This window comes from Maniola hyperantus, chromosome 22 (assembly GCF_902806685.2).
Source record: "Maniola hyperantus chromosome 22, iAphHyp1.2, whole genome shotgun sequence".
In the NCBI taxonomy this organism is placed as follows: Eukaryota; Metazoa; Arthropoda; class Insecta; order Lepidoptera; family Nymphalidae; genus Maniola; species Maniola hyperantus.
In genome coordinates, this window is record NC_048557.2 from 7,767,874 (window position 1) to 7,790,836 (window position 22,963).

The 22,963-nt window shown below is 36.6% G+C and overlaps 1 protein-coding gene across 1 annotated transcript; it reads left to right on the forward strand.

The window, feature by feature from the left end:
- The first annotated feature begins 378 nt into the window (after positions 1-378).
- Positions 379-21,841, forward strand: LOC117992724 (AAC-rich mRNA clone AAC11 protein-like). Its single transcript, XM_034980438.2, has 22 exons — positions 379-439; positions 10,806-10,847; positions 11,412-11,459; positions 11,761-11,808; positions 12,101-12,154; positions 13,134-13,190; positions 13,460-13,504; positions 14,356-14,403; positions 14,880-14,927; positions 15,591-15,623; positions 16,091-16,123; positions 16,710-16,757; positions 17,395-17,451; positions 17,610-17,663; positions 17,944-18,051; positions 18,199-18,429; positions 18,770-18,868; positions 18,955-19,017; positions 19,455-19,671; positions 20,155-20,294; positions 20,922-21,050; positions 21,682-21,841. The coding sequence occupies exons 1-22, from the start codon at positions 379-381 to the stop codon at positions 21,822-21,824; spliced, it is 1,806 nt and encodes a 601-aa protein (XP_034836329.2). The 3' UTR covers positions 21,825-21,841.
- The last annotated feature ends 1,122 nt before the right edge of the window (positions 21,842-22,963 follow it).

Below are 22,963 nucleotides of genomic sequence, written 5' to 3' on the forward strand. Positions count from 1 at the left end.
CCGTGCCGTGAGCAATCACATCTGCCCTGTGTAATTTCTTCCTATAGCTACATATACCTACTGGTATATATGTATACCTTCCGATATATAAGGACAGTTATAGCAGAAAGCTAAAAATATAAAGCTAGAAATATAGGGGGGTATGGGGGCGTAACTACATCTTAGCGTCCCAATTGTCAACCTCACCTGCACGTGGTGCCCCCTGCCAATTAGCGAACGAGGATATGACGACCGAAGAATGGCGGTATATCCATTCCAAACAGCTAGTCTTTAAATAGCACAGATCAGGGACGGGCAGCAGCGTTTTTGATGCGAATAGTCTAGCCCTGCGCTGACCAACCCGCCTGCCCAGCCTGGTCAGTATGGGCAATACTCCCAATGAACAACGCCAACACACAAAGGCCCTCAGTTCCCGGTCGCCCTGCTATTCCCGACTCCGGTAATAACGGGAAGTGGGTGGATGAGGAAGGCGGAGGATCGTGTGTGGTGGCGTGCTCTTGGGAAGGCCTATGTCCAGCAGTGGACGCAAACAGGCTGATTGATTGATTGATAGCAGAAAGCAGAATTCTTTCTAAGCATTTTAATATTTGTAAGTAAATTGGCCTGGAAAGGCTATCGGAGTACGCGCTTGCCCGCACCGGGTTAGCGCGGGGACTGTGCGGGTGTGCGGGGCGGTCCATCCCCGATTGCCATCTCGACCTGTCGCGTACTATACCTAACATGCGGGCTTAATAACTGTAATAGACTCGACAAAGCCCGAGTTCCGTGTGTGATTGTTCTTATTGTCTCTTTTCATTCGTGACAAAACGACCGGTAAAAAATGAACCAAACCCAGATTTTAATCTTTTTAAAGCCAAGCCAAGAAAGTGATGAACATCGGCCTGTAGAATGACATTTCATCTTTGTGTTGTCTCTGTCACTCATACCCATATATGACGCTTTGTCGGTCTCAACGACCGAGACAGTGCTCTACAAATCTGCTGTCTCCTTCTAAAGATCGATGTTCATCACTTTTGGCCGCGTACTGTATGGTAGGTTTGCTTGGGAATTCGGTATCGTTAATAAGTTACGTTGGCCTTGTTGGCGTTTATTAATTTTTAGGGTTCCGTACCTCAAAAGGAAAAAAGGAACCTTTATAGGATCACTTCGTTGTCTATCTTCCTGCCTGTCTATCTGTCTATGGGTCTGTGTGTCTGTCCGTCTATCGTGTCTGTCAAGAAAACCTATAGGGTAGTTCCCGTTGACCTAGAATCATGGGAGAAATCTCCGGCATGTTGCAAAATGTTTTCCTAGCCAGTGATATTTAATTGCATACACGCACATAACTCCGAAAAGTTAGAGGTCCGTGCCCGGAATCGAACTTCGACCTCCCGAACAGGAGGCAGACGTCTTAACCACTAGGCTATCACGGATAGAGGGCACGAGGTAGATTTTTAATACTATTTAGTACCTACACATAACCTGCAGTCGTAATATCGTAATGGGTCTTACAAAGGTTCCGTACATACGTAGGTAATTGTTTTTTCGCTCGGCCATGCAATAAACAGGGACTTTAAAGAGAATGAGCGTATTTAAATCTTTTTAATTTTCCCGTTTCTGCGTTGTTTCTTGGTAATTCTAGGGAATTGCCTAAAGGAAATTAGCTTTTACAATTAATGTACTTTTAGGGTTTCATTATAGTATCACTTCGTTGTCTGTCTGTCTGAATCACAAATTCACGGTTTTTAGATTTTGCGACCTGCCAAGTTTCATGATTCTAGGTCAACGGGAAGTAGGTACCCTATTTTTTTTTTTTTTTTTCCGAATTGACAGACACCACAGACAGAAAACGAAGTGATCCTATAAGGGTCATTAAGTATTTAAAACACACATAGCTCCGAAAATTTAGAGGTGCGTAGCCGGGATCGAACCCCTGAGAGGCAGACGTCTGGCAGAGGCTATCACAGCTTCCAAAAAAATACCTACCGGTAATTCGAGTACCACTCAAACGCTTAATTAGTAAAGGGGAGATAACTCTCCAAATTAACACCTTGCGGGAACTCCGAAGTACGAGCAGGTGCGAGCCTTTGAGTATGCTAATCCCGGAAAACTTGTCCTTTGGGGTACGGTTGAGTTTCATCCGATTTTGTAAGAAAGTTTGGTAAAACATTAATTTATTGGTATCAGTGCCAGAGTGAAAAAAACCAGCCAAGTGCGAGTCAGACTCACGCACCGAGGGTTAAATATTTTTTTTTCGACATTTTGTACGATAAATCAAAAATTAATATGCCTAAAAATAAATAAAAATCTTTTTTAGAATCTACAGGTAAAGCCCTTTCATATAATACCCCACTTGGTAAAATAAATAAATAAATAAATAAATAAATAAATAAATAAATAAATTCTTTATTAAGGCAACAGAGACCCATATTTTGTTAGTATAGACAATGTTTAAAAAACTATGTTATTATATTTTGTTAGTATAGACAATGCTTAAAAAGTATGTTAGTATAATCATTTTATTTTTACAACTATAATACTATAATTAAATACAGTCACAATAGGGGCGCAAACAACAAGATTTTAATCTTACTTTGAAAGTTGAAAATACTAATTATATGCTTGTTATTTGAACTTTAGGGAAAGAGTTCCCTAACGAATTAAAAAACCTAAATCCACGCGTGTATCGTCGCCGGCATTATATCTAGTTACAAAATATAGGTACCAATATTTTTACCAATCTATTCTATTCTATTTTAGATGTTCAGTAGATAAACTTAAAAAATAACACGCGTAGGTCTCAGTTCAAAATACAAACACATTACCGCCAAAAGGTGGCCAATAAAAAGTGATGTATCTCGAAATGCAAAAAGTTGACGTGTGAAACTTTGGCATATTTTTCGCGGCGAATGGATGAGCCAACCCCGGGGCAGGCTATATTTATCCTTGTTTTGTAGTCGCAGGCATCATCTAGTTACAAAATATACCAATGTTTTTAGAAGTTAAGTAGATAAACTTAAAATGTAAGACGCGTAATCGCCTCAGTTCGAAATACAAACACATTACCGCCAAAAGGTGGCCAATAAAAAGTGATGTATCTCGAAATGCAAAAAGTTGACGTGTGAAACTTTGGCATATTGTTCGCCGTGAATGGATGAGCCGTTATATTAAACCGTGGGGCGCCGCACTCAATTTCACGAAAAAACTTATAAATTACTTCCAGTTACGAAGCTGATTTCTTTTGGATCATCTTTCTTGATGTTATGGTTTTGCATTAATTTAATGTTCTCTTACTTTTTGGAGCGCATTTTTATGACTCGGTATACTTACTTTTCAATAACGATATTTTTATAATATGTAGGTACCTACTCGTATCTCTTACTGTTAGAAGCAGAACTACTATATAAGACTACATCATGATCAACCCATTGCCGGCTCACTACGAGCACGGATTTCCTCTCAGAATGAGAAGAGTTTTGGCCATAGTCTACTACGCTGGCCAAGTTCGGATTGGCAGACTTCACACACCTTGAAAATCTCCTCCTTTTTAAAACTAGTTAAATACAAACACAAATGGCGGCCTTGGTGTTTTTGTATAATCTAAAGTTGAAGTACTATCTATGTGATGCTACTAGGCCTACACTACATGTATGTGTTTTCACCTTAAGACTTGCTAAACTATATTATAATGTAAACCTAAATGTTTAAAATGTTAAATTTACAGTAAAAGAAATGTAAAATAGTTTCACACTGAAATAAAACAAAATAGAACATTCAGTAAATCAATTACATCAATACTTATAATAAAACTGTAACAGGTCAAATTCTGTACATTGAAGATATTTTGAAATTTTTTTTTCGAGGGCACTCTATAATCGATACCGAACACAAAACTGTAATTTTTTTCATTTTTGTCTGTCTGTCTGTCTATCTGTCTGTCTGTCTGTCTGTCTGTCTGTCTGTCTGTCTGTCTGTATCACGGCCGCGCATCACGCTGAAACTACTGAATGGATTCCAATGAAACTTGGTACGATTTGAGTTCATACTATGAGGAAGAATATAGGATACTTTTTATCCCGAAATTCAGCATGGTTCCCGTAGGAGAGGGGATGAAAGTTAAAATATATACTGAGTTGTAATTCATTAACGCGTAGTCCGATTTCATTCATTCTTTTTTTGTTAGAAAGGGGATATTTTAAAAATTGTTCCGTAAATATTTCAAGGTAATCGGTTTTTAACCGACTGTCAAAAATGAGGTGGTTCTTTTTTCTACATCGATTTTTTCGGGGTTTCTGGACTGATTTGCAATTTTTTTTTTAAATCAACAAAAAAAGTTTTTGTGGTGGTCACATAAAAAATTCTGGATTCAACTCCTTAATCCTGATGCTGCAGGGTTACTGCCCGCCTGAGTTATCAAGATTCAGGAAGTGTTCATAGTGAATTCATATTGTAGGTACCAAGCAACGACTTTATTCTCAGACTTCAAGTCTCAACTCCTCAACCCTGATGATGTAGGGTACAGCACTCCTAAACTATAATGTTTCAGGAACTGCGGATGATGCAAAATTATTTTAGGTACCAAGCATAGGCTACATCATTGAACTTCGGATCCTAACTCCTCAATCCTGATGCTGCAAAGTACTGAAGTCCTAAATCGTAGGGACTTTAGAATTTCTGATAGTGAATTGATATTTAAAAAAAAATTAAAAAATTTGAATAGACTGTTAGGCGGAACGAAGTTCGCAGGGTCAGCTAGTTTACATAATATTTTTCTTATCAGAATATTTTTATTGAAACCATCAAAATTGTATAAAAAGGTGCGAATTGATTAAATAAATAGATAAATAATCTTTTATTTCAGATTGAGTCCATATTAAGTTTACAAACATTACATTTACCAGGGTTACAGCCGTACTCAGAGTCTTTTAATCGTTACTTAAGATTGAGTTAAACGAAACAGAGCTATATCTCTCACTTAAATCTATCTCGTTTCAACTCAATTTTAAGTAACGATTAGTACTGCTGTTAGTGTGTTAGTAACACTATTTCCTTACAATTATGTTAGTAATGTTAGAACTAAGTGAATAAATAAAATGGCCTACTGGTATAGGAGTGAGGCCATCTTTTCACGGATTAAAAATAGTACCGCATCTACAAAGATTTTTATCGTTCAAAGTGAACAGATAGGAAAAAGTTTTTAGACGCAGTCATGGTAAAGAGGCTCTTTGTATAAGAGTGCTCTTTTTACGAAAGTTATGGCTTCAGGATTAAATTCTCTCTTTTCTTTAACACCACTTCATTGTGGAGGTAGCTTTATTGAGCAAACTTTTGTTGTTTGATCTTTTCACGACATACTGTTTGGGGAAGTTTGGTTTGGATATTTTTTCTTTCGTTTGCTAAGCAGACGGCAATCTTTAAACTCAAATAATTAATTTCATATAGGCTTACGCTGTAGACATTTTTCTTGTCAGGACACTACCACCGGTTCTGAAACTAGATTCTACAGAGAAGAGCTGACAAAAAACTCAGCATTTACACTTTCAAAATGCAATAAATGTTACTTACCATAACTATAATATCAGTCACGATAAAGAGGTTATTTTAAGAATACCCTTTTTACAAAAGATAAAACATAATATGTAATAAATGATTAAATTCATCATCATCATCTCAACCCATCGTGTCGGCGTACTACTGAGATCTTTATCATTCTGAGTCTCCTCTCAGAATGAGAAAGATCACCCCGCTGCCAAGTGCGAATTGGCAGACTTCACACACTTTGGGACATTATGCCGAACTCTCAAGTATGCAAGCTTCTTCACAGTGTTTTCCTTTAAATTAAATTATATGAAAAGTTAGAAGTGCGAGCCCGTCATCGAAAAAAAAAAATTAAAATTGTATTCGTCTAAGTACACTTTAGATTAATGTGACGCACCTAAAATAATTTTCTAAAAAAATTCTAAAGGAAACTGATAAATACTACCCACATATATGTTTAGATACAGACGAATATTAGAATACAAGAAAGATTGATATAAACCTTGACTTAAACGGATGCAAGTTATCGTAAAAATATGCATAAAAATTATGCAAGGATTTGTGGTTCACTTGGATATGTACAGGATGTTCTGAAATTATGCGTGTTTTATTTAGTAGTTGTTTCGGCCCGGCCTCACACGCGAGTGTTTGCCAATTCTATGAACTAAATTAATTCTATAATTTTTTAGAATGATGGAAAGACTGCGATGTACTAACACTAAGTAATCAGAAGTAGGGAATAGGCAGACAATCGAAAAGACTTTGTTTTATAAGTGCTTTTTTAAACTGTATAGGCATGTCATCAGCATCATCATCATCATCATCATCATCATCATCATTCTTCACACTGATCTCTTATAAGGGTTTCACGACACGGTCCGTTGCGCCGCCTGAAACAAGCGGCTCCCTGCGACTTGTTTGATGTTGACTGTCCACCTTACACAGAGCAACAGATCGATGTCCGAAATTTACGCCGACGAAGTCGCGGGCAACAACTTCTCTACATAATATTAAATGAAACGGTGACTGGCTGATCTATCAACGCACAGCTCAAATTACTGGACGGATTGGGTTAAAATTTGGCATGCACATAGATATGTATGTATCCGCTAAGAACATAATTTTGTAAAATTCGACCCCTATGTGGGTTTGAAATTTGTATTGTATAGTTCACGCGGACGAAGTCGCGGACGTAAGCTAGTCATACTACAAAATGAATCAACCTGTATAAATGTTGAAACGTCAAAAAGTTTACTAAGTACAATTCTTAATAGAATTATACAAAAGTGGTATAATTGTAACTGAACACGCAACATCATGACGAAGGTAGATAAATAAAATTATAGATGTAACAGTTTCTAGTATTATAATATCTCATAGTGATCGTGTTCGGTAACAGACATGTACGCGAAAATTGTGTGTTTTGTCCTGGTGTTACTTAAGTGCGAATGTAATGGCTCTAGAATAGTATACCGTAAAGTTTTTACTAATCATTATTACTATTTTTACTTATTATGTTTCTTACTCAATAAGTTTTTTAAATTGACAGCATCGATTTTGATGTTTTTCTCTAATTAAATTTAGGGTATCTGCATCTTTTTCTTTTTAATACTGCTAAAAATGGACGGAAAATTATTTTTAAATTTAATATCAAAAAACTTAACAGTTTTAAATAAGTTGGGTCTGTCCTTTTCTTTGGTAAGAAAAATGTGCGAATACTCTAAAATTTAGTTGCGCTCACAATCAGTACCATTTATTCTCTAAATATATAAAAGGAAAAGCTGACTGACTGACTGATCTATCAACGCGCAGCTCAAACTAATAGTTACAATAAAATGTATAGCTGTCGCCAGGCAATGCGCAGGAGCGCCGCTGGGAGGGGGGGATGCGTAAACGCATTTCCCAGCAATGAAAAAAGCCTTATTACGGTACAAATAATGCCCACGTGGAATGGTTCCACGAATACCTACTGGCTGAATCTTTCTGCGTTTGCGCGAAATAAAATTGTTATTTCTTATTAAGTTAATTTGAAACGTAACTTATAAATCATATTTATTTATTAAGTTGTATAATTAACGATACTGATTAAATAAATTAATTGTGAATAAAGTGGCTAACTCAGTTGTACTTACAAAATGTCTAAACTAACTTGACCGGTCAAGAGCCATTACGCATTACGACCTTTATATAAATTATTACAGATTGTACCTAGGTAATAAATGTCTTAATTATGTTGTTTTAGGCGCATCTGGTGCTACTGCAGGGAATACTTCAGATAGTAAGTAAAATTAAAATAATAAACCCGTGCTAAGAAACTTCAAAAAATCAAATTAAATAAAAAGTTTTATTTCTTGTGGAACTTTTTAGTTACCTATTTTACGGAACCCTTCGTGTGTGAGTCCGACTCGCACTTAGCCGATTTAAAAAATAATAATGAATACAATTATTTAGATAACTATTTTATTTACAGGTATACCCTTAGGACCGTTTACAAACCTTCCGAGCAGTGATCAAAGTGGTAAGTGGTTAGAATCATAAATCGTTAGTCGAAAACAGTAATGGAATATTTTAGCGTTCTGGTTACACCCTGTATAATTGTTTTGAGTAGTTGAGAGTCAAAGTTTATGAATAGAATGTTAGTTTAATTGGATAAAGTTCATTATGAGTTTCTTTCCTTAATTTTTTTTAAAAAGAATATTAGCCATGTTAAATGACTAATATTCCCCTTTCCTCTCAAACTAAGCATCAAGCTTTTGCTAGGAGTAGGTACGACAATTTAGTGCAACGGGCGGGGTTTGAACCGTCGACCTTTCAGTTTTCAGTTCCTTTACTCGTTGAGCTATTGAGGCTCTAAATTCATGCTGGTTATTCAGTTTTATTTTTTGTTACTAAAACTTAGGTTTCATTTGTCGTTTTTTAGGGTTCCGCACCCGAAGGGTGCCAACGGGACCCTATTACCTACTAAGACTCCACTCTCCGTCCATCCGTCCGTACGTCAGTCCGTCTGTCAGCGGGCGGTGCCAATTTCGTGAACCGTAATACATAATATGTTGAAATTTTCGCAAAATGTGTATTTCTATTGCCACTATAACAAATAATAAAAATTTCAAAATTACCGCTATGAAAAAAAAGTTTTATTTATTGTGGATGGTATGGAACCCTTCGTGTGCGAGTCCGATTCGCACTTGTCCGATTTTTTATTAATCCTTAATTTTGTAACATATTCGAGTAGGTAATCAAGTGAAAAAAAAAGTCACAGTAGAAAATGTTTGCGATTTAAAATTAGTTGGAGATAGTTAAAAAAGTTTTTTCTTTTCAGAAATATCAAACTTTGTGAATAGTCTCCAGGCCAGTAAGTTATTTATTAAATTTTAAATTATCAATAATTCATAATATACCTACGCATCAAAAATTTTTTTTTAACCTATAGGTATTTAGCACACCAATGCAATCACACGTGGCACCAAGACTCTTATTATGCCTGTGGCGTAAAGACATACCACGTGCGTACGTATGCATTAGTGTGATAAAGACGTTAAAATGCAAACATTATTTGTGATCTTTCTCGAGCTCGCCGCATACAAACGAAGTTTGATGATGAGATTTTTAGAAACGCTTTAGAAACTAATGTCTACGTCTATGGTTTGCCAGATTTCTGTAAGTAATGTATTCTAAGTACTAAAATTACAAATTGAAATTTTCAGGAATTACTTAATATAATATGTATTTACGGAAATCTGGTAAACCACAGACACAGATTATTAGTTTTGAGAGTGTCTACAAAATTTTATAGAATTGGATTATATTCAAATAAGTATCTTCGTTTGTATGGAGTCCGATCCGAATACACACCTCAATAGTTCATGACATATCACCGTGTATAAATAGCATATTTTTATTTTTTTTAATAGTAGATAGTATCGTAAATTAAATTGCCTCTTGTAATTTTTGTACAATATTTTTGATATCGAACAATTTTTTACAGATATACCAACTGGACAAAAGCCGAACATTCCCGACGACATACGAAGTAGTAAGTAATTCAGATCATAAAATAATACCTAATATAAGACGTCATGATCGACCCATCGCCGGCTCACTACAGAGAACGAGTCCCTGTGACGGGTCCCTTTTCAAAGAGAAGGGTCTTGGCCATAGTCTACCACGCTGGCCATATGCGGATTGATAGACTTCACACACCTTTGAGAACATTATAGAGAACTCTCAGGCATGCAGGTTTCCTCACGATGTTTTCCTTCACCGTTAAAGCAAGTGTTATTTAGTTACTTAAAACGCACATAACTCCGAAAAGTTAGAGGTGCGTGCCCGGGATCGAACCTACGACCTCCGATTAGCAGGCGGACGTTCTAACCACTAGGCTATCACAGCTTATATAAGACGTAATATAATTAATCAGTACCCTTATTATAAATGCGAAAGTGTGTTTGTTTGTTGGTTTATTGGTTTTTTGTTTGTTGGTTTGTTGGTTTGTCCTTCAATCACGTCGCAACGGAGCAACGGATCGACATAATTTTTGCATGGGTATAGTTTAAGACCTGGAGAGTGACATAGGCTACTTTTTATCCCGGAAAATCAAAGAGTTCCCACGGGATTTTTAAAAAACCTAATTCCACGCGGACGAATTCGCGGGCATCGGCTAGTTAATAATAAAGTCAATTTCATAGTCACTTTTTATTTCCAGCTGAACCAGAGGGACAGAATCCAAATCCTAACTATGACCAATATAGTAAGTTATCAGATAACTTAAGTTAAGTGTGTTACCAAAATTATAGTCAATTGTACCTACGGGTGCAGCGGGGCATATACTTATGTTACCCCTGTCACAGAAGAGATAATAGTACCTACTACGTACCCTGTGTTGATTAGAAATGGGCTTATTCCACCTTCCTTTCCACCTTCTTAAATGCTAACTAGGGATAATCTACTCGTGTGTCCTAACGTCCTAAATGGTATAGTTACCGTCAAACTAGCCAACTTTGCTATTCAATGATAGGTACTTTGCCCAAAAAGCAATTTATAAGCAAATTCGTTAAGTAATTTTTTTTGATAAATTAACATTTAAACCAAAATTTGTTCGATTTTGATGGCAGGCAATGTAATCCGGACTTTGCCCGCCATCAAAAGCCAACATTGCCCAGGCTACGTTTTATCCTAGTTTCTGTCGGAATTCTTAAAAAAACCACGCGAACGAAGTCACGGGCATCATCTAGGGTGAACAATATTTTATTATAAATTAAACACCTTTTAGCTATTGGATTTATTTCCAGGTGTTATACCATTAGAGCGAAAACCAAACAACATACAAAGCAGTAAGTTATTTAGATTATTATATTATTATGATGACAGACAGAATTTTATTTAGGTACACACTCCAATACATTGTATCGGAGTGTGTAAATAAAATTTATATACTTAATAATTTAATTAATTTATTATTATACGATACAATACAATTCTTTATTTGCATAATGTGTTTAGGTTTGCTGTTATATCTAATAAACAGTCCAGCACATTAGCCATGTCGGCGACAGTTTAGATTACTAATTAATATAAATATTTTTTTGTAAAATACAGGCAAATCATACAATTAAACTTAGTACGAGTAATAAGTATACCATACCATTTTACATTTTTGATAAGAACAAAATTGTAAATCTCAAAAACCAAGCAAATATAGGCACCGTAATAAAATATGATAAAAAAGAAAGTCCAACAATAAAACATCATAATTGCTTTTTATCACGTTGGACAAATTCTTCTAAGGAGTAAAAAAAATTCCTTTGCAAACATTTTTTAAGTTAAAATAAAAACTTATTCTTATAAAACTTCACTTAGCAGCTGATATCAATTTTGTTGCCACTTTTTATTTCCAGATGTACCAGCGGGACGATATCCAAACTTTCCTAACAATGGCCAATATAGTAAGTTATTCGAATAGATAGATTTTATTACTGCACAAAAAACTGTGTGAAGTCTACCGAACCGCACTTGGCTAACGTGGTGGACCTCTACCCTTTTCATTCTGAGAGGAGGCCGTCAATAGTTTAATAAGATAATGATGATGAGATCCCCATCCCGATTGCCATCTCGACCTGTCGCGGACTTATAGGTAGTAAGTATTGTTTATTTTTAAATTCAAATTTAACGACAGTTTTTTTGAAACATATTTACTGAACCAATTATTATGCAATTTTTAATGCTTAATTTTTTTAATTTTCACAGATGAACTATCCGGGTCGATACCAAACTTGCGCAGGAGTAGACAAAATAGTAAGTTATATAACTAAATAATTAAGTACATAATATAAAACACAAAAATGTTTCTACCTGTGTCCGTTATAAACTTTGAAACCATCCAACCGATGTGCCCCCAACCGGTTTCGTAAGAAAGGCAATTATGAGAAGATGGTTTCAGAGTGGGTTTTTAAAAATTCAGTTTAGTAGCACACGCCGGTTATCTTTCCGTAATTAATAATACTTAATCCAAAAAAACTGCGGCACTATTCATAAAAAATACAAATTAAGTATGTACCTATGTATAATTTTCATCATTTTTTTTCAGGACCAGTTATAGGAGATGGACAACTTTCTGAAATTGCCGGTGGTAACCAAAATGGTAAGTTATTATTAAAATATTAAGTGAAGGTACTTACCCAGTACAAATGTGTTTTTATGAGCTTTAAAATCATTGACAAAGGACAATCCATCCTACTGATTCGCTAAGTCTCTCTGAATGATAGCCTCCGAGCTCATTTGACATTTATTTTTAATCCATTGAAGGTTCTCTATGAAAATTAATTTAATATCACTCAGTGAAGCAGCAATGTAGAACCAATCAATGTCAAATGAGTTCGGGGGCTACCATACAGTGGGCTAGTGAATCGCAGGCATAGCATGCCAATAAGACATGGGCTTTTCTAGTTTCAACTCAATCCAGCCAGCAGAAGATGTATACAGGCCTCCTTTTCAAGAGCGCCTGTTTTCTGGGTTAGGGACCAGGTTTTTTTAAATATTTAGATACAAGTTAGCCCTTGACTGCAATCTCACCTAGTGGTAAGTGATGATGCAATCTAAGATGGATGCGGGCTAACTGGAAGGGGTATGGCGGCTTTTATTCAACACATATTCCTTTGGCCATATAATTCCCCATAAATCGCTTGGCGGCACGTATTTGCCGGTAGAGTGGTAACTAGCCACGGCCGAAGCCTCCCACCAGACAAATTCCATGAAACTAAAAACTAAATAATATGTTATGGCGTTTGCGTTGGAGGTTCGATCCCAGGGTTTCTTTTTGGGAGTTTAGTGCGTTTTAAGAAATTATATATCACTTCTTTAGCTGTGAAGGAAAACATCGTGAAGAAACCAGCATGCCTGATAGTTCTCAAAGGTGTGTGAAGTCTCTCAAATTGCACTTGGCCGGCGTGGTGGACTATTGTTAAAGCTTCATTCTGAGAGGAGACCTGTGCTTAGTAGTGAGCTGGCGATGGGTTTATGATCATGATTATGATGTACATAGCTAACATATCAGTTCACATAATAATATGATATTAATCATACTTGTAACCTTAATTTGGTTTTAATATTTTTATTTACAGCTCTACCACTCGGTCAAGGCCCGCTCAATCCACGAAATCCTTCTAATTCCGTAAATGGTAAGAGATATTTTGCGAAGTAATGTGAAGTAAATACCATAGATACCAATGGCGCCACCAGAGCAAGTTTTTTATATTTATGGTAAGGCAGGTCTTTGCATTTAATAATAATAATAAAGTTTTTTATTAAAGGAAAAAAAAAGAACCCAGTATACATATTATTCATAAAAGATACTATGCGCACAATCATAATATTAATGAGCGCTATAAGTACCTACATACCTACCCTACCTAGATATTTATTTTAAGGACAAAAATTTCATTCACAGCTCCATTAGGACAAGTGCTTGCTCTACCTGGAGGTGCTCAAAATGGTAAGTTATTCTTTGTAGTTACACAAATAAATAATTACATAATAATATAATGAATAACATAAGCCGATAGTAATAACTAGATGATGCCCGCGACTTCATCCACATGGATTTAAGTTTATTAAAAATCCCGTGATAACACTTTGGTATTCCGGGATAAAAACTTTCGTATGATTAGCCTATGTTTGCTCTGCCTATGATTGCTCTGGGATGCAAAATATCTCTGTACCTACCAAAATTGGTAAAATTGATGCGTCGTGAAAACGTAGCAGATAGACAGACAAACAGACACACTTTCGCATTAATAATATTATGGTATAAATTATTATTTTATACGAATCAATTTAGAATTATTTGTTACCTAGTCGTGTGGGTCTGGGATTCGTCCTCAGGACCCCAAACTAGATATCCATTGACCCGTTTCAAGTACCCAATTAAATATCACTTGCTTTTACGATATGAAGGAAAACACCGCGAGGAAACCTGTATGCCTGAGGGTTAGTTATCCACAAGGTGTTTAAAGTCTGCCAATCCAATCTTGACCAGCATGGTAGACTATGGCCAAACGTATTCTGAGAGAAGACCCGTCCTCAGTAGTAAGCTGGCGATGTTAAGTCGATGAAGGTGATGATACTTATTAAGTTAAAATTTTATAAATTACTAGATGTAGGTTTTTGAAAATCCCGTGGGAACTCTTTGATTTTCCAGGATAAGATGTACCCTATGGCTTTCCCCGGGATGTAAGCTAACTCTGTACCCAACTAAATCGGTTTAAGTGTTGGGCCGTGAAAAACTAGCAGACAGACAGACAGACAGACACACTTTCGCATTTATAATATTAGTATGGATTACAGGTCAGCTGTTAGGACAAATTGCAACCCTGCCCGGCAATGAACAAAGTAGTAAGTAAAACCTGAATTAAAGTTAACCGGCAGGAAATAGTGTACATCGATCGCTATGAGTGACAGAGTCAACGCTTTACAAAGCCGAAATCTTATTCTAAAGGTCGTGTACAGTATTTCTTGCCGGCTACTGTATTATAATAAACAGTACGTGATACAATAGAGAGAGGAGTCAATAAATTGACGTTTGATAACCCAAGTCGTAAGCGAGGTTTTACCACGATCTTCACGAGTTTAATTTTTAGGGTTCCGTACCCGAAGGTTGCCAACGGGACTCCGATTGTTAAGCCTCCGCTGTCCGTCCGTCTGTCAGCGGGCTGTATTTCGTGAACCGAAATAGGTAGAGAGTTGAAATTTTCACACAATATGTATTACTTATTGTTCGACTCGCACTTGACCGATTTATCTTTCTTTCTATCTATCTTTCTTTCTAATTAATTACATAATATTATTTTATATTACTTTCTTATTTATAGATATACCATTAGGGCTGCCTTCAGTCGTACCTAGCAATGTCTTGAGCAGTAAGTATCTAATTTATTTTGAACTAGATGATGCCCGTGACTTCGTCCGCGTGGATTTAGGTTTTTAAAAATCCTGTGGGAACTCTTTAATTTTCCGGGATAAAAAGTTGGGATGCAAGCTATCCCTGTACCAAATTTCGTCAAAATCGGTTGAACGGTTGAGGCGTGAAAAGCTAGCAGACAGACAGACAGACAGACACACTTTCGCATTTATAATATTAGTAGGTATGGATAGTTATTGCTGTAAATAATAAAAAATTATAACTGACATAAATCTAAAATAAACTTGCATTTACTTGAACGCTTAGAAATTAATATTATTTAAAGCAATTTATTGTAATTGAGTAATGTAATATTTGTAAAGCCAAATGAGAGCAAGTCAGATAGGTGATATAATATTTAGTTATAAAAAATATATTCATGCTTAATATTTCGATATATTCAATACATTTACTTTATTTAATTAGTACACCCCTTCCGCTTTCTTTAATATTTATTATATCCTCTATCCTAAAGTTGCCTGGACGCACCCTGGAAGAGATCGCTATTTTAGCGATAAGGCCGCCTATTGTACTTGCAAACATCTTTGTTATAGATATTTCTATTGTTATGGTTTTGGTGTACAATAAAGAATATTTTACTTTTACTTTATTTTATTTACAGTACCACCAAACCTTCCCGGCACTGTCCAAAACCGTAAGTTATTTATCAATAATTTTATTTTTACAAGCAAAACACATAAGTTAATGTTTGTAGTAAAACACAGGTAGTATACCTACCTAAGTAGAAGTTAAATGTGTATATATGTAATTAATCATCATCATCATCATCATCATTATAATCGACCAATCGCCGGCTATAGTCCGGGGTTTGGCCATAGTCGACCACGCTGGCGAAGTGCGGACAGGCAGACTTCACACACCTTTGAGGACATCATGGAGCACTCTCAGGCATGCAGGTTTCCTCACGATGTTTTCCTTCACCGTTAAAGCGAGTGATATTTTTATAAACGGACCTAACTCCGAAAAATTAGAGGTGTGTGCCTGGGATCGAACCCTGACCTCTCGAATAGGCGGCGGACGTCTTAACCAATCGGCTATAACGGTTTTCACGGCTATATAATTAATATTAAATTCTAATTAAGTATATTTTTTCATTTTCAGTTCAACAAGCTAATCCCAACAATCTACAAGACAGTGAGTACACTATTTTAAATTTTGTTTATATCTTTGCGGATTTAAATGGGAAATTAACTAGGTTCTTAAATATAAAACAATATGCTACCATTGTCAAAAGATAGAATTACAGTCCGTAAAATGACTCCTCACGCGCCATTTTAACTCTTGGGTGCGTTATCACTGACGCGGAGCTGGGCGGAGTGGAGCGGAGCGGACAGTGAATTGACCAAACACACAGTTTCCACTGATGTGGAGTGGGGATTTCGAGAACTGTGATTGGCCAATTCACGGTCCGCTCCGTTCCACTATGCCCAGCTCCGCGTCAGTGGAATCGCACGCTTAATCTGGGCACTGAGCAGTGCACAAATTACCTACTTATATGAATGTGAGTTATTGTTACTCGGGATATCTACTCGTGTGCTCAGGCATTTGCTGAATATGAAAATATGGGTGATTTACAAACGTACTGGCGTTAAAATGTAACTTCACGTCATTTTGTCCAAGGCTACCAATCATACGTGCAATTTTTTTTAAATACAGAAAAATGCCACAGCCAATAACAATATCAACTGTCCCAATTAGTTATGGTTGATTTTATTTACAGGTTTACCTTTGGGCGAAATTTCAAGCGTTGCCAGTAATGTTCCAAATAGTAAGTATGTATTTTATCTACTTCAGGTTTTGAAAATACATTCTTGCTTTTTACAAAAATTAAACTCAGTAGGTAACTAAAAAATTATACGCCTTGCACCTAAGCATCCATACTTGCAAATTTTTTATTTTTTCTAAATCATAATTTCGTTTTTTTCTTTATATTTTGAAAGTAGTCAAATAAAATGTTTTGATCACAGAACAGAAAATCTGCTTTTAAATGTGTTAGGTATCGAATTAGTAGGCTAATCGACCTTTTTTGGTTTGATGGTTCCAACACTACACAGTACCTCTATAAATACCATATACCTACTGTGTAAATATTTTGGGTATATACCACGATCAATTTGATTGTTTTACTTGTCGATATTTTGATATACCTATCAATATTATATCCAACTGCACGGGTCGTGGTCACCACGGGACAGCACTGCTGCGAGTGTAAAGTTCGAGCTACCATGGGCAGTAGCGAACTACCCTCTTTCTTGTTCTTTTCGCTGGAACTTCATGAGCTGTCCGGCAAAATAAACTCACGACGTCACTATTAACTTTTACATGTAACTGTGTAATTAAATACCTAAACCTTGGAGATATTATATATTAATTATAAAATATAAGTTATAAGTAAATATTTACAGCTGCAGGATTACCAGGAGGAAGTTTGGCAAGTAAACCTACCAGCGCGATCCAAAATTGTAAGTTAAAGTATTTTCATAATATGATTAAAGTCATGTTATTTTATTTGAAATATATGCCATTATTTATTAGATAAGTATATGTACTATAGGTATCATCTATCTACACATTTTATTAAAAATATAGAATTAGAACCAAAACATGTATTTTTTTACAGCTTTACCAGCAGCAGGACAGTTGTCAAACATACCCGGCGTCGGTGGTCAAAATAGTAAGACATTTCAGAATCAGTACTTTCCTTACTTCCTATTTCTATTTTCAATCATTGATTTCGTCTGTTTCGTTGTGGCTGTGGTAGTAGGCAATGCATCGCTTCGGCTTCGGCCATAAATCGATATTTGGTCGGGACTATATCATTACTAAACTTTAACATGTAAACCAATAACATTTTCAACTTTTTGGCACAAAACACTCACCTATACCTACTACAATAGTTTAACCTAAAGTTTATCATAAAATAAAGCATTATTCACTTTATTTTCATTTCATAGGCAACTTTGGATCACAGGGTGATAATATTGGCAACTCTGGATCACAGGGTGGTAATATTGGCAACATTGGATCACAGAGTGGCAATAATGGCAACACCGGTCAAAATAGTAAGTATTAACCTAGAAAATATAGCTTGTCGTTTAAATTTACACGAAAAATCCTACTGTAACTCTGGATCTGGTTATGTGGTTTTATTGCTATGAATTAAAACCTAATTTGCTTTTTGCTATTTTTAATTGTGATATTATTTACAGACGATTACAGAGAATTAATACGCCTTCTCACCAATATAGCACAAAATAGTAATTCAGGCAACTCTAGAACACAAAACGGCAACAATGGACCGCAAGGTGCTAATAATGGCAACTTTGGATCACAGAATGGTAACTTTGGATCACAGAATGGTAATTTTGGATCACAAGGTCCTAATAATGACAACGCTTTACCACTAGGTAACGATAACGGAGTTACTGGCGGCGAAAACAGTAAGTGTGAATCCATATAACATTTATTATTAAACATCAATAACATTATTGAAGTGAAGTGGAAATTTGAAGATTTTAATTCATACGAGACATTTCACTGCGATTAATAGTCTCATCTGGTGACAAAAGGGCTGGCTCATTTTTTGCGCAACGTATCAGCCTGGCTGTTCAGCGCGGAAATGCAGCCATTATTCTTCGCACCATTTCACGCGGGCATGATTTGTATAGTAATTAGATAAGGCTTTAAGTTTTATTGTAATATTTTCATTAAAAAAACAGTTAACTATTAGCACAAAGCAACGCCTATTGCCTACTATAGTAAATATTATTTGATGTACAGTTTTAGGTAGAGGTGCCGTAGGTAACGGTGGGTCACAGAGAGGAAATACTAGCAATATTGGATCACAGGGTAGATACAATGGGTACAATGGCGAAATGAGTAAGTACGATTGTACAATATGGAATTTGGGAGTTTGATCTATCTACTTAAAAATATTTCATCATAATCTTTCGCTTATTTTGCAGATAATAACTTCTGGGTCCCAATGGGCAATTGGGACAACATACCTAATGGTGTAGGTCCAAATAGTAAGTATCTATAATTACCGAATACAAATAGATTTCATAAACAAAGCGGTCATTAAAAAGTAAAAAATTGTTAAGTACCTACCCAATTTGACTCCAATATATTCAAAGTACTTAATATTGGTATTGGATTGCGTTTAAAAAGTATAATAATTGCACGAAGTTTTTGCTAGCATTCTAATTACAACCTGTTTATAAAAAAATATCAGTTAAAGTAAAAGTATGGTTATGGTATCAGTAAAAATATGGTTAAATAAAAATATCAGAAAGCTCTCAGCACGTAATCGTTATCATTAAAACTAACAACTTTTGTTCCAGGACTTTTTTTAACTCGATATTTTGTGAAATATTAAATATTCAATATTTTACATAGATTTTCTCCTTGTAACTACACTGTAAATTCATTGAAAATAATAATTTACCTATTGATTTTTTCACAGTTGACGAAATAAACGTCGACAGACCTTGCGAAGCTTCGTTCGAGGAGTGCATTAAACAGTATTTCGTTCAGCACGCCCATTGCAAGTTATCTTACAAACGTGTACCAGAACCCCTGATCCGACCTGTCTCTACGACGTATCTTTCAAGAGTAAACCTGACTTTGAGTGCCTCTGATGTTATATACTCTGGTCTCAATGGAAATATTGAGGAGTTCTAGTAAGTTTACGTTTGTTACCATTGACATCTATGTAGCACTACCACGAACAGATCATTCCAAAAAAAAAAATTGCCGGCTGCAAGTAATTTTTGCTGAAAGTCTTTTTTATACACATTGACATTGTTAAAATCAAGATCAAATCATTTATTATGCGTACAAAATGACTTTTCACGCGCCATTTTAACTTTATGTGTCAAGTATCATGTCAAATTGCCTTATAATGCCTTAAATTTAGAGCCTCGATAGCTCAACGGTTAAAGGAGCGGACTGAAATCCGAAAGGTCGCCGGTGCAAGCCCCACGCGTTGCACTATTGTCGTACCTAAGTACTCCTAGCACAAGCTTTACGCTTAGTTGGAGGGGAAAAGGGGAATATTAGTCAGCATGATAAACTTGGCTAATATTCTTTATAAAAAAACAGAATCGCTTTTATTAACACAAATCCTGTACTTTAACAAAACTGTTTTTTTTTTTAATTTGCAGCGTGAACAAGGAGACTGATAGACTGGTGATCTCCATCCGGTTCAGGAACGTGACGTATTACTCCAAAGATACCTTCTACACCTTCCACCGTCGTGGCAGGGAGCCTGTGGTCAACACGGACTACCTATTCGCTAACTTCCGTAATTTTTTATTTTAATTTTAATAAAAATAGTGGGCAACCGAGCTGGTGTGCCCACCTGGTGTTAAGTGAAGTGTACAGTCACCCATGAGCATTTGCAGTACCAGAGGAACAACCCATGCGTTGCTGGCCTTTCAGGAATTTGTTGATCCTCCCTTTGAATAATCCCTTTGTAATCTAGTGGGAACACCGCCGAAGGGTGTCGATTTCACAGTTTCTTTAATTACAAATATTTGATAAAAAAAGATGGAAGCAGCCTAGCGTAGAAGGGCTATGACAGATTTTATTAAACCCATAGCACTGGGGTAACGGACCGCTAAATCACTTAACAGCACGGTTTTGCCAGTTGGGTGGTAACCAGACACGGCTGAAGCCTCCCACCAGACCAACCCAGAGAAAATTTAGAAATTATAAAATCGCAAATTTTAACTCTCGGACCACCCGCTCTCGATTAGGACGCGTCCGCGCGTCCTCCTTCCAATTTATTGTAAGTTGAGTTTGTTCTACACGCTGGCCGCCCCACAGAACGCACCCGCTCCCACCTGAGCCACAGACAGTAGAGTGTAGAGTAGAGTAAGACAGAGAGAGTAGGAGTATATTATTATGCTGAATCATAATAATTTCACAGGATCGGTGACTACAACTACGGTAATTCCACACATCGATGACCTGCAGTTGGACAAAAGCGTATCGCATGCGTTCGTTGACGACGAGAATCCTAGATTCAACTTCGGACCCTGGGCATTCGTCAATTCAGGTAAAGCTATTGCTACATAAAATATTCCACGAAAAGAGGGGTTCTATCTCGAAACAGGGTAATCGTATACACAAGCGGGGTAATTGTACGCATCATTTTAACTTTGGGACCAAATCTGAAAAAAATCTTCGAATCCATATTCCTTGAAGGGACTTTTTCAACGGTAAAATTGGTTTCTTTTGTAACGATAATAGTTAATCACAATTCACAACTGCAAAAATTATTTAGCCATCCATACTTCCATACTAATATTATAAATGGGAAAGTGTGTCTGTCTGTCTGCTAGCTTTTCACGGCCCAAATGTTCAACCAATTTTGATGAAATTTGGTACACAGTTAACTTACATCCCGGGGAAAGACAAAGGCTACTTTGTATCCCAGAAAATTAAAGAGTTCCCACGGGATTTTCAAAAAACCTAAAACCACGCGGATGAAGTCGCGGGCATCATCTAGTTGTTATATAGACAAATGCCGTTGAACAACGCGTTAATAGCCGTTAATGTAGCTGGGACATAAGGTGCTGTTGGGCATTAACGTTAACTTTAATGTAGCCGAACCAATCGACAGGGTATGAAATGTCCACATTATAATTTTTTAGAAAATGAACATTTATTTAATTATTTATTTTCAGATCCAGGCGTGCGAGAGAGATTACCAACACTGTTGGCTGACATGCGCACAAACGTTCAAGAATTCTTCCTAACCGAAGCAGCGTTCTTTGCCGTCACCTATATACAGCGTAACCTTTGTGATTTTGGATTTAAAATACTATAAGCGTTTGATAAGTTAAATGATTGTTAGGTTATGAATAAATTATTAAACTTATCTTGCGTTTGCTTTTTATTCGATGACAAGTTATAGCTGTTGACTGCTCTACACTACTACTGGTATTGACACTAACAGCCGTACATTAGTCGCTAATCGCTATTTAAGATTGAGTTAAAACGAGACAATTTATGTGAGAGATATAGCTCTGTCTCGTTTTAACTAAACTTAAGTAACGATTAAGCGACTCTGAGTATGGCTATAAGATAGGTACCTACCTTCGTCAATTATGAATGTAGATTGTAGGTATAAGGATTATCTCACACTCACTTGTTGGAGTACGCCCAACTATATACGAGACAGGTTGAGATAGCAATCAGGGTATGAGGCGGGGGTACGCCCTGCACATCCGCACCAGGTTAGCGCGAGGGCTGTGCGGGTGTGCGGGGCGTTCCCTCTCCGATTGCCATCTCGACCTGTCGCGAACTTATAGTTTCAGACTCGTCCAGGGTCATTCTTAGGCCAGTCCATGCGACGTCCATAGTTAGCGACCATGTCTTGGAGTCATAATACATTAGTTATTACTGGCAACACGCACTGTTCGAAGACTATGTAGTCTATGAATCCACTAAACTCAAGTTTATACTTGTATCTAGGGTTGCCAGGCGTCCGGATAAAGCCGGACATAGGTAGGCTTTTTGATTGCGAGTCCGGCCAAAATAAACGGTGTCCGGCTTGTCCGGCTTTCGTTAGGCTTTTTACATTTCGCAAACGAGCGTGGCTGAGCACAGGCGAGTCGACTGTCGGTCGCTCCCGCAGGCGGCAGTGCCGCTAAGATATATGACAATAATAATAAAAGCTTGATTTTACATACATTTTTTTTGTCGTACCTATTATACAAAATCCTCAATAATGTAGGGTGTGTCCGGCCTTTCTACCCAAATGTCCGGCCAAACTGGCTGGTCTGTCCGGCTATTAGGTTTGGCGATCTGGAAACCCTACTGGTATCAAATAAACAATGAAGATAACACAAGCAGTGTTATTTAGGTATGATTAGGCTAATAACTACCAAATCTAAATATAAGTAATTAATGAATTTACATATAGGTACACGATACATTTACCGCTGCACAAGAATAACGGCACCA

What these genes read in the sequence shown, in the direction of transcription:
- LOC117992724 (XM_034980438.2), top strand. Translation starts at nt 379, where the DNA reads ATGAACAACGCCAACACACAAAGGCCCTCAGTTCCCGGTCGCCCTGCT. An exon ending in TGGGTACAATGGCGAAATGA is followed by an intron (nt 18,869 to 18,954) that starts GTAAGTACGATT and finishes CTTATTTTGCAG; the next exon opens with ATAATAACTTCTGGGTCCCA. An exon ending in GGAAATATTGAGGAGTTCTA is followed by an intron (nt 19,672 to 20,154) that starts GTAAGTTTACGT and finishes TTTAATTTGCAG; the next exon opens with CGTGAACAAGGAGACTGATA.